This window comes from Alosa pseudoharengus, unplaced genomic scaffold (assembly GCF_046254945.1).
Source record: "Alosa pseudoharengus isolate Yale_2024_CS ecotype anadromous, Long Island Sound unplaced genomic scaffold, YU_APseudo_1.1 YU_APseudo_1.1_scf_17, whole genome shotgun sequence".
NCBI classification, from domain to species: Eukaryota; Metazoa; Chordata; class Actinopteri; order Clupeiformes; family Clupeidae; genus Alosa; species Alosa pseudoharengus.
Window position 1 is genome coordinate 22,054,800 of NW_027468640.1, and position 14,472 is coordinate 22,069,271.

A 14,472-nucleotide genomic window follows, 5' to 3' on the forward strand; every position below is an offset into this window, starting at 1 on the left:
TGATCAATGTGATCTTGTTAGGTTAGACCATGTTTATGCCCATCACTTTCCTAGCGTTGTAAATTATTCCCAATTTTTGGCTTACCAGGCTATATTTTTCCCACACTTCATCCTACATTACATTACATTACATTACATTACATTTGGCTGACGCATTTTTAACCAAAGCGACTAACAACATGGTAAACAGTTTAAGTTTTAGAGCGATTCTCAACAATATTAGGACAATTTAAAAAAACATAAGAATAAGTACAGTAAGAATAAGTGCATCAGTGAGTGCTGTTTTTAACAGTTACGTGTCCGTTTAAGACGGCTGGTGAGTGCTAGGATCAGCAAGACTTGTTGTAGTGTTGCTATGAGAGGAGATGTTCTCTAAAGAGCTGGGTCTTCAGGAGTTTTTTGAAAATGGAGAGGGATGTCCCTGCCCTTGTAGGAACTGGCAGTGTGTTCCACCAACGAGGAACAACAGATGAGAAAAGTTTGGATTGGCCTGAGCGTACCGGAGGTAGAGCTAGACGTCGTTCGTCTGAGGAGCGCAGCGGTCTGGAGGTAGCGTATGTCTGTATGAAGGCATTCAAGTAGGTGGGAGCAGAACCGGAGACTACTTTGTAGGCAAGCGTTAGAGCCTTGAATTTGATGCGGGCCGCCATAGGTAGCCAATGTAGCTGGATGAGTAGCGGGGTAACATGTGCCCTCTTGGGTTGGTTGTAGACCAGGCGCGCCGCCGCGTTCTGGATCATCTGAAGTGGTTTCACTGCGCAGGCTGGGAGACCTGTCAGGAGGGCGTTGCAGTAGTCGAGTCGTGAGATGACTATTGCCTGAACCAGAAGTTGGGTGGCATCTTGAGTTAAGTAAGTCCTGATTTTCCGTATATTGTAGAGTGCGAAACGGCATGACCGGGCGACTGAGGCAACATGATCTGAGAAGTTTAGTTGGTTGTCGAGAACAACTCCTAGATTTCTTGCAGTCCTGGTAGGTGAAACAGACAGAGAGTCAAATTTGATGTTGATGTCGTGGTGTATGGTAGGTTTAGCTGGGAGGACCAGCAGTTCAGTCTTTGAGAGGTTCAGCTGGAGGTGGTGTGCCTTCATCCATGTAGCTATGTCTGAGAGGCAATCCGAGATCCGTGCTGAAACCAAGGGGTCATCAGGTGGAAAGGACAGATAGAGCTGTGTGTCGTCTGCATAGCAGTGGTATGAGAAGCCATGCGAACGGATAATCTGTCCCAAGGAGGTGGTGTAGATAGCAAAGAGAAGGGGGCCCAGTACTGAGCCCTGGGGGACCCCTGTGGTGAGATGGTGAGGTGCAGATAGCTGACCAAGCCATGATACGTTAAATGAGCGTCCTGTGAGGTAGGATTCAAACCAGGAGAGAGCAGAACCGGAGATTCCCATGTTAGCGAGTATAGAGAGAAGGATGCGGTGATTAACCGTGTCAAAGGCAGCCGATAAGTCAAGCAGAATGAGTACTGATGACCGAGCGGTCGCCCTGGCTTCTTTTAAGGCTTCTGTTACAGACAGCAGAGCCGTTTCGGTAGAGTGGCCGCTTTTGAACCCAGACTGATTTGGATCCAGAAGGTTGTTCTGTGAAAGGAAGTCAGAGACCTGTTTGGAGACTGCTCGTTCAATGCCTTTGGATAAGAAAGGCAGGAGTGAGACAGGGCGGTAGTTCTCGACTTGAGCAGGGTTGAGAGAAGCTTTCTTAAGTAACGGTGTTACCCGGGCCGTTTTGAACGCTGTTGGAAATGTGCCGGAGGTTAGCGAGGCATTGATCACGTGTGTGATAGCTGGTGCGATGGTCGGGCTGATGGACTGAAGTAGGCTCGTAGGTATAGGGTCCAGCGAGCAAGTGGTAGGACGGCTGCATGTCAGGAGTCTAGATACTTCATTCTCGGAGAGAGGCGTGAATGCTGAAAAAGATGATCTAGCAGTCCCTAGAGGTTGTAGGAGTGCGGTATCTGAGTCCGATGCGTTGAGTGGGCATGTAGAGAATTGACTGCTGATTGCCGCCACTTTGTTTGTAAAAAATGAGGCGAGGGTATCTGCAGTAAGGCTGGATGGAGGAGGAGGCATCTGAGGGTTGAGTAGCGATTTGAAGGTTGAAAAAAGTTTTCGAGTGTCTGTAGCACTGTTGATTTTGTCATTGTAGAAAGCCGTCTTAGCAGCAGTGATGCTGGCTGAGAAGGAGGCCAGGAGTGTCTGGTAGTTTTTGAGGTCATCAGTTAGTTTGGATTTGTGCCATTTCCTCTCCGCGGCTCTGAGTCTGGTGCGCTGCGATCGGAGGGTATCATTTAGCCATGGATGAGAGTGTTTGGATCGAGCTGGCCTTGTGGTAAGAGGGCACAGCTCGTCTAGACACGAGCTCAGTGTGGAGCAGAGCGAGTCTGTGGCCTCATTAACCTCCAGAGAGGAGAAGGTGTTGAGTGGAGGTAGACCGGAGGCAACCACAGAGGAAAAGTGCGTTGGAGACAGGTTCCGGATGTTGCGGCGGAACGTGACCATCGGCTGAGGAGCCGGAGGCTGTTCTGTCAGGCTGACGTTGAACCGGATGAAGAAGTGGTCAGAAAGATGGAGAGGCGTCACCGTGAGGGTGTCTGTGCTGCAGTTCCGAGTGAAGATCAAGTCAAGCTCTTTGCCAGCTTTGTGTGTCGGTGGGCTTTGAACCAGTTTGAGGTCAAAGGAGTGGATCAGGGCCAGAAAGTCCGCTGAGCCTGGGGCATCTAAGTGGATGTTGATATCGCCGAGAAGAAGAAGCGGACAGTCATGCTCAGGGATGGAGGACAGCAGAGTGTCAAGTTCATCCAAAAAGTCGCCTAGTTGGCCTGGAGGGCGGTAGATGACCAGCACGTAGAGTTTTGCTGGGGCGATCACTGTGATGGCATGGAATTCGAATGAGACATATTTGTTTGAAGGCAGTAGCGGGGTGAATTTCCATTTGTTGGAGATCAGCAGGCCCGTCCCACCTCCTCGTCCAGATGGACGAGGGGTGTGGGATAGTGTAAGGTTAGTGGAGAGTGCAGCCGGGGTGGCTGTGTTCTCTGGTTTGATCGATCCAAGTCTCAGTGAGAGCAAGGAGTTCCAACGAAAGATGGTTGGCATAGCCAGCTATGAAGTCCGTTTTGTTGACTGCGGATTGACAGTTCCACAAGCCCATGGAGAAAGAGGTTTCTGTAGGTGAGGACCGTTTAAGTTGCTGTAGGTTAAGGCGATTTCTGCCCCTTTTGGCATGATGCCGTTTTCTGCGATGGCCGGTGATAACAGATATGGTGGAATGGCACATTTTTGCCTTTGTCGGCGCCTGTGCTCGGTGAACTTGCACAGGTAAACTTGCTTGTCTTGACCGCGTCCGTCTTAAACGAGGACCCCTGAAACGAGGGCTGACGCTTACGCTGACGCTTCAGCAACAGCCTCTATTGTTATGCTGACAGGAATTGCCTGCAGCTGTCCTCGTGTCTCACTAATGATGAATCAGCGTAGACCGCCCTCTGACGTTCGCACAGCTTAGATTGTTCAAAAGGGTGTTAATTACTGTCAACTGAAAGTCCACTCGCTCACACCGACCGAAACTCGCAGTTTCAAGTAGCCTCCTCCCTCAGCTGTTTCCAAACGCCCAGAGTCCAATTGTAAACAATTGGAGAGGATTTGCCAGTAGTAGCCTATAAGAACATGAACATTTCATAATTGGAACAACATCACAACTGAGAAATTCTGATCTTCTGAGAAGCATGTGAACGCACAAGTTAACTTGTTTCCACAGTATTTAATCTCATTTACCTTAATGGAAAATGCTAAAACAATGACTGCGGTTATACCTTGCTCAAGTTGTTGCAGCCAACAGCTAGAGCTACCAGGCAGCTACAGTGCTACACTCTGGGGGCATGAACATGGGGGCTCAGCAGCACTATGCACGTTTCTTGTCTCAGTTTAACAGCTTCGAAGCTATTCTGATGGTAAACAAACTTGTAATAGAGAATTCATTCACCTAGCTTACAGTAAGTATAGAGCATAGGTGGCAGAGACCCGAAGACAGAGAAGCAGCCTTGCAATGTGGGTCTCGCTGATCCAGGGACCTCTCGCAAGTTTTTTTTTTTTTTGGGGGGGGGGGGGCATTACATTGGATATCTTTAATCAGAAACGGTACACTGACCCTGCTAGAAATGGGAATAAGTAGCCTATATTTTATCTTATATCTTTATCTGTTTGGGTTTAAATCAATTGAAAATAAATGTGGACTTGCCATTTTACTGAGGTAAAACAGTTGTTTATAAGTGATAAGCCTACTGCTAATTGCAAAATATGATCAAAGAATGGATTCCATGCAGGCATCACTTCTGCATTTGGGTAAGGATGCTAAGGCATTTCCGGTCAGCGAGATTAAACGTAATTTCTGTTAGGTTCTGTAACTCATTGTCTTTGGGAAACTGAGAATAGAGGTACATTTAGCAGACACTGTACATTGCAGCACACAGCAGTGGTGGTTAGAAGTGCTGTCCTCCTGTCTTTGAAAATACACTTTCATACGGTTACTCCTCATTGTGATATTAGATAGACATTAATCAAAATAATACAAATAAAGGACAACAACTCATGACCAAAATGAGCGGTTTAGACTGTTTTGGGGACTAGCACTCCACGGTAGCATAACACTCAAGTCTATGGGCACTACAGTTGGCAGATGTTTATAAGCATCCGGAAATTTCACCGGAAAATATGTTATGCTTGCCTGTGCATATAGCCTATTCCGTCACACCACAGGACTGGCATCTTGGCACCCACTTTGAGAAATCCTGTCAGCAAATACCCGTTTTAATTTCATTTTACAGAATGTTACATTCTGAAGGTGGACTTCTACAAATAATGTGCTAACTGTAACCCATCATGAGATGTTTTTGAGGTATTATGCAGTTTTGTTTAAACCTAGAGAACTGGCCAAAAACTAACAGGCTTTCTATGCAAATACGTGCTCTTAAACTTTGTTCTACTTTCACACCCTCTGATTCACATATAGGGAAAGAGGAAATCTGCTCTGTTCAGTTTGTCCTGGAAGAGCTTTTAAGTCGTGTCTGACCTGCATGGCCTCCTTCTGTGAGACCCACGTGAGGCAGCACTACACAGCTCCAGCACTGCAGAGACACAAGCTGGTGGAGGCCACTGGAGACCTGGAGCAGAGACTCTGCCAACAGCACTACAGAGAGCTGGAGTTATTTTGCAAGACTGACAAGACTTCAGTCTGTGCGATATGTGTGGCTAGAGAACACAGTGGACATGAAATAACAGAACAGGGAGAAAATGAGGTATGCCTTTGGCATTTTGAACTTCCAACAATGATATGAAAGAAATAGTTATTTTCTTCATTGTCTCACATGCTTCTTTCTACAGAGTCTTCAATTACATAAATCACAAGGGGCATCTCAGATAGGTATGCTTTTTATATTGGAATAGTACACAAAATTGTTTAGGTTGGTTTTGGAGTCACTGCATTTTTACATAAGTAGGCTACTGGTAATGGGATGTTTATCCCATTCTTAAAACAGCAGCATGTTTTGAATTTCTCAGAATGCCTGAAAATTAATTAGTTCAATGTTCAATGTAAATTCCAGCCCACCCCTCTCCTGGCCCAATTGAATTCCCCTCCATAAAACCAGACTCTGTGTCCCTAACCTGGGGAGCTCCTGAGGGACTAATTGGACCTCAGAAATATAGAGTTACTTGGAATTGTGAAGGAGACCAAGAGAATGTTGAGGTTTTTGATATCGGGTTTACTGCTGAAGAACTCATTCCTGGAAAAAAATATGAATTTACTGTGGCCACACTCATGGATGATGGTAGCCAGAGTCTGTGTGTCTTTGGAACTGCAAACACAGGTTGGCTTTTAAAAAAAAAGTATTCATGTTTATTTAAAAAAAAAACGTTTAATGGATTTGCAAAAAAGCAATAAAAGGCAATACAATTCAGTGTTTTGCTCAGTAAAAAATCCCATATATTTAATTGTTTAACAATGTACCTTGACTTGATTTTATTTAATCTCAGAGATTCCCAAGCCTGATAATGTGACCTTTACCAGTGATCTAACATCACTGTCAGTGACATGGTGCAAACCTGCAGGAGTTGATGACGTCAAATACTTGCTGTCTTTACATAGTGATGGGAAATGTCTGAAGACGCTTACCTTGAAATCTCTCCAACGTCGCTTTGATGAGTTACAAATAGGGAAGGAATACTCCATCAGTGTCTTTACTGTACTGAAGAAAGGTGGTCAAAGTGATCCCGTCACCAAAAACATAAGGACAAGTAAAGATCTTTTATAGTTCCTAAAGTATCATATGCTTATAAACTGTTTTTGTACCACTTACAATAATTTCTAATGATTTGTAAGTAATTTCTATAAATATGTTCAGAGACCAACTTTTCTGTCATTCAGGGGTTCCAGTTCCAGAGCAGCTGTCTGTAGACTCAGTGACTGCTACAACAGCTCATCTCAGCTGGAGTTTGTCTCATATCATGGACCAGACTCCACACAGTTTCCTGATCTCCTACCACAGTGAATCGACTGAAACACAGACCATATCTGCAGATTCATGCAGCACAGTTATCACAGACCTGAAGCCAAATACTGACTACATAGTCAATGTCTGCACAAAGACCCAACATGGAGGACAGAGCCAGCCGTCTGAAATGACCTTTCGTACAGGTAAGAGATTGCGCTTAGCTAGTGTTGTAGTGAAGTTTGATCCATCCATCTTAGAACTTACAATTAATCTAAAAATACTGAGGGCCAGATGTACTAATGCTTTTGCGCCCACTTTATGCGTATTTGTTTCGCAACGTGTGCGTACAATGATGGCGAGGTATGTTCAAACAGGCCGCACTGAATGTAATATTTTCAGGTACACAAAGATATTGTCTGTAAGTCTCCTTCTGTGATGCAGCTGATGGTGGATGCAACTTGACGAAAGTGTTGGAGCTACAGTATGCAGTCATGAGTAAACAGGGTGTACAGCAGGGGACAGAGCACACATCTCTGGGGGGCACAAGTGCTGAGTTTCCGTGGGAGGGAGGTGACATCAACAATTCGTACCAGTTGTGGTCTGCCTCTCAGGAAGTCCAGAATCCAGCTGTATAGGGAGGAACTGATGTTCAGGTCACAGAGCTTCATGACAAGCCTGGATGGGACAAATGTGTTAAATGCTGAGTTATAATCAGTGAACAGCATCTGCACATGGATGTTTTTCTGGTCCAGGTGGGGAAGGACCATATGCAGTGTGAATGCTATCGTATCGTCCGTGGACCTATTTGCTCTGTACGCATACTTGAATGGGTCTAGTGTTTAGGGTAGAAAGGATGTATTACAGCAGTATTATATACAAAAAAATCAAAAGGTCAGATATGCCCCAGTGTGAAAATATTTTGGGAAAAAGTTAGTCCAAATTTTCCCAGATACAATTTTTAACAGCTTCCAGACAGCTACGGTGCTACACTCTGGGGGCATGTACAGTACATGAGCCCCCAGAGTTTAGTGCTGTAGTTACCTGGCTGCTTTAGCTGTTGGCTGCAGCAACTCTAGCTCGGTAAAACGGATTGTTTTCATTTTTTCGTACGAACAGTACTTGACCTTGAGAAACAGAGATCTATGGGAAACATCGCTGGAAGAATCCACCTGGCTTAAAGTTGCGCTAATTAGGATCAGCTGGTTTACCAAATGGTTGGAGCAAATATTTGGCAGGACTATTTTCGAAAGTCATTTTAAGCAAGTCCCTCCACTCGGCAGTCATATTGCAACACACTTTTTGGGCACTAATCAGGCATCTACTTCTGGCAGAACTGTGGGTTTGCTAGACTTTATGACATCAACCTCGCTGCAGCGGCGAGATCACAACACATGATTGGCACGATGTATTCACAACACACCACATTGTAGACAAACTAACCTGATGCATTTCTATGAAGGATTTTTTGAGTGCTCTGTCTCCTCATTAGAAAGTCTCTTTTTTACTTTCTGCACCTGGGATGTCCTCTTCTGTACTTTATGTCAAAAAACATTTTCAAATGTCTTTAATGTTATATTTTGTTTTACAGCTGTGTTGTTAGCCCCAAAGCAGTTGACTGTGTATTCAGTGACTCCAACATCTGCTATTCTCACATGGATCCCACCACATGGGATGGATCAGACTCCACACTCCTACCAGATCTCTTACCACAGTGGAGGGTCTGAGTCAGAGACAATCTCTACAGATTCATGCAGTGCAGACATCACAGGCCTGAAGCCATACACCAACTATAGTGTCAGTGTCTGCACTAAGCTTAAGGACGGGGGAATGAGTTTTTTTAACAGGAGCAGGCTTTTTTGAAGTTGTATTTTTGGGCTTTTGTAGTCTTAATTTGATAAGACAGAAAGTGAGTGGGGGAGAGAAGGGGAGTGGGTTTAGGAAATGACTCAGATCATACTCAAACCTGGGTCACTGTGGGCACTGAGTGTGTATGCAGCGCTGGATGTGGCGCTGCTTCCACTGTGCTGCAGCTCCCCCTAGAGACAGGGTTATTTGTGTGTGTTCAAACTCCAGTCAGACTGGATGATCTTGTGATATGTGAATTTCATGTCAGATTTTCTCAACTCTTTGTTATTGCATTTTTTTTACGTTACAGCGGTGTCAGTCCCAAACCAGCTCACAGTGGTTTCAGTGACTCCAACATCTGTTCATCTCACATGGCCCCCACCACATGGGATGGAAAAGACTCCACACTCCTACCAGATCTCTTACCACAGTGGAGGGTCTGAACCACAGATCATCTCTAGAGAGTCCTGCAGTGCAGACATCACAGGCCTGAAGCCATACATCAACTATAGTCTCAGTGTCTGCACTGTCTGCACTAAGCTTAAGGATGGGGAAATGAGTGAACCTGCGAAAAAAGAAGTTCGTACAGGTGAGAACTCTTGTGATAAAAAGAAAGGGCAGGTCTTCTCAATCACCCGACTGGCGTCATTTTGCACTTTAGTGTCAAACTGCCAAATGTGTTCATCTTTGCTGAGGCTTTTGCTCTTTGAATATAACATATTACAGAGTCCTGGGAATGATTCATATGTAGTATGAACAAATAATATATTGACAAAGTTGAGTTTACTGGCGGTATGCACAAACATTTTATGTACATACTTTGCTAATCTGTCATCTTTTACCAGAGGCAGGCTTTTTTGAAGTGGTATTTTGGGCCCTTCTAGTCTTGATAGAACAGGAAATGAGTGAGGGAAAAGAGATGTGGTTTGTTAAATCTCAATAGATCAGACTCAAACATGGATGCTGCTGTCCTACCCAAGAGATAGGCTTAGTCTTGTGATATGTGAATTTCATGTCAAAAAGGTTGTAATTGTCTTTGGGTATGTTTACACCATCAGTTAAATGTGACCCAATTCAGATTTTTTTGCTAATTTGTGGCACAGTTCCGATGTGCAGCGTGAACATGTTAACAAGGAAAAAGCACATGGATTCTGACATTTTCAGATCTGCTTCAGGCCTCATTCATATATGGAAATAAATCAGATACTAAGCAGATATGTGCCAATGTGACTGCTGTCTAAACGGGCAGATTGGATATTCCTTGTCATTTTCCACTTGCACATCTTTTACCTTTTGACATTTACATTACACATAACATTGCTTTCACATGCACAACTGGCAAAACTGTGAAATTAAAATGAAAAGGGAGATGGAAAAGGTGGAGTAAGGGCTCTCAACTTTCTTTTCACCCTTAAAATAAAACTGGCAGTGCATTTTGTGGACTTGAGATAATTCGGAAATGGTAGTTAACAACTAGCCACTGAAAAAGCCTAATAATGCAAGCTTGTGTTATTTTGTGCATTTGCAGTGCCGTCTGTATGTTTGCTTTCATCTTCGTGACCAAAATCCCTCTGATGTGCATGTGGGTTTTCATAAGTGTTAAGCAAATTAGTGAACTATGTGAACATGTACAGATGTAAACAGACAGTCCAAAACAGCTGTACCTCAAGCCCTGCTAGTGCAAATGCAGCCTTTATTACTGTATTTTTTCTTACAGCTGTGCCAGCCCCAGAGCAGCTCAAAGTAGCTTCAGTGACTCCAACATCTGCTAATCTCACATGGACCCCACCACATGGGATGGATCAGACTCCAGAATCCTACCAGATCTCTTACCACGACGGAAGGTCTGAGTCAAAGCCCTTCTCTAGACATTCATGCAGCACTATCATTGAATCCCTGGAGCCATGCAGCGACTATGTGGTCAGCGTCTGCGCTAAGCTTATGGATGGGGCAATGAGTGAACCTGCAAAACAAATGATTCATACAGGTGAGAGTTATTCTGATAGAAAACAAGGGCAAGTTCTTAGCCCACCCACTACCTGACAAGCACTGGTTTCACTGGACACTTTAGTGTCAAACTGCCTAATCAGAGCCATATAAAGGTACCTTTATATGGCTCTGTGCCTAATGTTTTCATCCTTGATGAGGTCCTTGCCTGTTTAGTAAATTAAATAAAACAGTCCTGGAATTCCCTCATATATAGTATGAACAAATAGTTTATGGGCAAAGTTGAATGCAGTCAAGACTGGGACTCCTCACACATCTGAGGCTTGTATTCACAGTTTATAGACATAATTTGCTACTTTGTCATTTTTTAACAAGGGCAGGCTTTTTTTGAAGTTATATTTTTGGGCTCTTGTAGTCTTAATTTGATAAGACAGAAAGTGAGTGAGGGAGAGAAGGGGAGTGGGTTTAGGAATGACCGCAGATCAGACTCAAATCTGGGTCACTGTGGACACTGAGTGTGTATGCAGCGCTGGATGTGGCGCTGCTACCACTGTGCTGCAGCTCCCCCCAGAGACAGGGTTATGTAAGGGATAATGCCCGACGAGGTGTCCATTATCAGAAATAAATGGACGACACGGAGGCGTGTTCGCGTCGGACGGTTGCTTCTGCGAAGTTAATTTATTTCTGATAATGGACGCATCGAAGGGAATTATCCCGTTTATACCATGGTCACTTACGAAATAAATAATTATGAAATCTATTATTAATACTAAATGAGTTTTAGAGCTAAAATCGTTCGTTTTTTCAGCTGTTTACAGTTGATTCCATTGTTGCGAAGCCTGCCTCCAGGCTCAACCTACTATCGTTGTTATAGTTACCATTCATAAGCATTGATATGCTTTGCATTGATATGATATGCCAGATCTACTTCATAGGTGTAGTATATCACTTTTTAAACGACACCCTTTTCAACCTAGACCATGGTATAATTGTGTTTATTCCACTGCTTGGTTGAATTTCCCATTGTCCTGCGTAGTTAAGAATGTGTATTAACATATGTTATTTGAACACCTTTGACGTAGATCCATTGTTTTGGCCACACTTGTTTATTAAATTGTCCAAACTCGTTGTGAAGTTTAAATTAATTGTCACGTTGCATCCAAGCCTTAAAATACAGACGTTCAGAACATAGCAACATTTAGCATATGACGGAGGTGGCTTTTAGGTAGTTGGATGGCAGTAGGCTGAGTAAAATAGTGATGTTTCAAAGATTCCTGAGGATATGCCCGCTGACAACGGGAGAGATGGAACTAACAACTGGCCTTTGGCCATAGCAACTATCCATTCAGAACTAGTAACGGCAGTTTGTCCTACAAGTTGAGAAATAAGTTGATATGTGTCGGGAAAAAGTAGTTCTACAAACAAGACAGTTTTAGCGATTAAAGCGTTTAAATTATAATAGTAAATGAACAAAACTAAAGTGGCAACAGTGGAATGAGCGGGATAATGGACTCCACGGTGGTCTGTTAAAAGAAATGATCACCCGGAGAGAAGAAATACTCTTTTCTGATTGGCTGGCGGGGTGGCGTTTAATTCCGAATAACGGGACACCTATGAAGTAGATCTGGTAAAAAAAAGTTTAATCGCCCTTCCATAATACCCATTCGCGCTGGATGCTGCATGACGCAACATTGACCCTCCCGCTGGATGCTGCGTAGCGCAGCATGATTTTTATTTCATGTTTCTAGGTGCTACAGACGCTTAGATATTACATTTTGGTAGACGTTGACAATTTTTTGTATGTTTTCAGAAAACCCTCAGGAAATAAGGTTATTTAGTCTAGAATGCCATAGGATTCTATAGGCGTTTTTAGCAGGCATTTTAGGAGTAAATGGGTTAATGCTTATGAATGGTAACTATAATAACCATGGTAGGACGACGGTTGAGCCTGGAGGCAGGCTTCGCAACAATGGAATCAACTGTAAACAAGCAAACTGTCCATGCTATCGCTGTTATAGGGCCAACGAAAGTTGTACAACAAGCTGAACTAGTGGGCTTCTTTTTAAACGGAACCGTGTGTTTCCTTTGCGTGCTATAAAGGCATGGCTTTACAGTGGCAACCGGGTGATAAGCGGGATAATGGCCTTCGAGGTGTGTCCAGTTATACGGAATTAATTGACTCGGGCGGACTCCGCTGCGCGTCGTGGAGTTCTTTGCCCCTCGTCCATTAATTCCGTATAACAGCACACCTCGGTGGCCGTTATCCATTAGCCTACATAATGCACTTATGAGGTTTAAACAGCCCTCCGCTGCGCGTCAGGCCGCATTGCAACCTCGACCGTGCATTATTTTCTGTTGACAGACCACCGTGTCATCCATTATCCCTTACGTATTCAAACTCCAATCAGACTGGATGATCTTGTGATATGTGAATTATATGTCAGATTTTCTCAACTCTTTTTTTTTATTACAGCGGTGTCAGTCCCGGAGCAGCTCAAAGTGGCTTCAGTGACTCCAACATCTGTTCATCTCACATGGAGCCCACCACATGGGATGGAAAAGACTCCACACTCCTACCAGATCTCTTACCAAAGTGGAGGGTCTGAACCACAGATCATCTCTAGAGAGTCCTGCAGTGCAGACATCACAGGCCTGAAGCCATACATCAACTATAGTCTCAGTGTCTGCACTGTCTGCACTAAGCTTAAGGATGGGGAAATGAGTGAACCTGCGAAAAAAGAAGTTCGTACAGGTGAGAACTCTTGTGATAAAAAGAAAGGGCAGGTCTTCTCAATCACCCGACTGGCGTCATTTTGCACTTTAGTGTCAAACTGCCAAATGTGTTCATCTTTGCTGAGGCTTTTGCTCTTTGAATATAACATATTACAGAGTCCTGGGAATGATTCATATGTAGTATGAACAAATAATATATTGGCAAAGTTGAGTTTACTGGCTGTATGCACAAACATTTTATGTACATACTTTGCTAATCTGTCATCTTTTACCAGAGGCAGGCTTTTTTGAAGTGGTATTTTGGACCCTTCTAGTCTTGATAGAACAGGAAATGAGTGAGGGAAAAGAGATGTGGTTTGTTAAATCTCCATAGATCAGACTCAAACATGGGTGCTGCTGTCCTACCCAAGAGATAGACTTAGTCTTGTGATATGTGAATTTCATGTCAAAAAGGTTATAATTGTCTTTGGGTACGTTTACACCATCAGTTAAATGTGACCCAATTCAGATTTTTTGCTAATTTGTGGCACAGTTCCGATGTGCAGCTTGAACATGTTAACAGGGAAAAAGCACATGGATTCTGACATTTTCAGATCTGCTTCAGGCCTCATTCATATATGGAAATAAATCAGATATGAAGCAGATATGTGCCAATGTGACTGCTGTCTAAACGGGCAGATTGAATATTCCTTGTCATTTTCAACTTGCACATCTTTTACCTTTTGACATTAACATTACACATAACAATGCTTTCACATGCACAACTGGCAGAACTGTGAAATTAAAAACGGAGATGGAAAAGGTGGAGTAAGGGCTCTCAACTTTCTTTTCACCCTTAAAATAAAACTGGCAGTGCATTTTGCGGACTTGAGATAATTCGGAAATGGTAGTTAACAACTAGCCACTGAGAGCCTAATAATGCAAGCTTGTGTTATTTTGTGCATTTGCAGTGCCGTCTGTATGTTTGCTTTCATCTTCGTGACCAAAATCCCTCTGATGTGCATGTGGGTTTTCATAAGTGTTAAGCAAATTAGTGAACTATGTGAACATGTACAGATGTAAACAGACAGTCCAAAACAGCTGTACCTCAAGCCCTGCTAGTGCAAATGCAGCCTTTATTACTGTATTTTTTCTTACAGCTGTGCCAGCCCCAGAGCAGCTCAAAGTAGCTTCAGTGACTCCAACATCTGCTAATCTCACATGGACCCCACCACATGGGATGGATCAGACTCCAGAATCCTACCAGATCTCTTACCACGACGGAAGGTCTGAGTCAAAGCCCTTCTCTAGACATTCATGCAGCACTATCATTGAATCCCTGGAGCCATGCAGCGACTATGTGGTCAGCGTCTGCGCTAAGCTTATGGATGGGGCAATGAGTGAACCTGCAAAACAAATGATTCATACAGGTGAGAGTTATTCTGATAGAAAACAAGGGCAAGTTCTTAGCCCACCCACTA

General features: G+C 43.7%; 1 protein-coding gene across 1 annotated transcript in view; it reads left to right on the forward strand.

Moving 5' to 3' along the window:
* The window catches only part of LOC143127056 (tenascin-X-like), a 61,969-nt gene that overhangs the window by 6,678 nt on the left and 40,819 nt on the right, over positions 1–14,472 (forward strand). Inside the window, exons 6-14 of the mRNA XM_076288358.1 lie at positions 5,008–5,293; positions 5,379–5,418; positions 5,600–5,863; positions 6,030–6,290; positions 6,421–6,690; positions 8,643–8,921; positions 10,050–10,319; positions 12,753–13,031; positions 14,152–14,421. Coding sequence (XP_076144473.1) covers positions 5,008–5,293; positions 5,379–5,418; positions 5,600–5,863; positions 6,030–6,290; positions 6,421–6,690; positions 8,643–8,921; positions 10,050–10,319; positions 12,753–13,031; positions 14,152–14,421 — 2,219 coding nt within the window. The remainder of the gene's footprint in view (positions 1–5,007; positions 5,294–5,378; positions 5,419–5,599; positions 5,864–6,029; positions 6,291–6,420; positions 6,691–8,642; positions 8,922–10,049; positions 10,320–12,752; positions 13,032–14,151; positions 14,422–14,472) is intronic.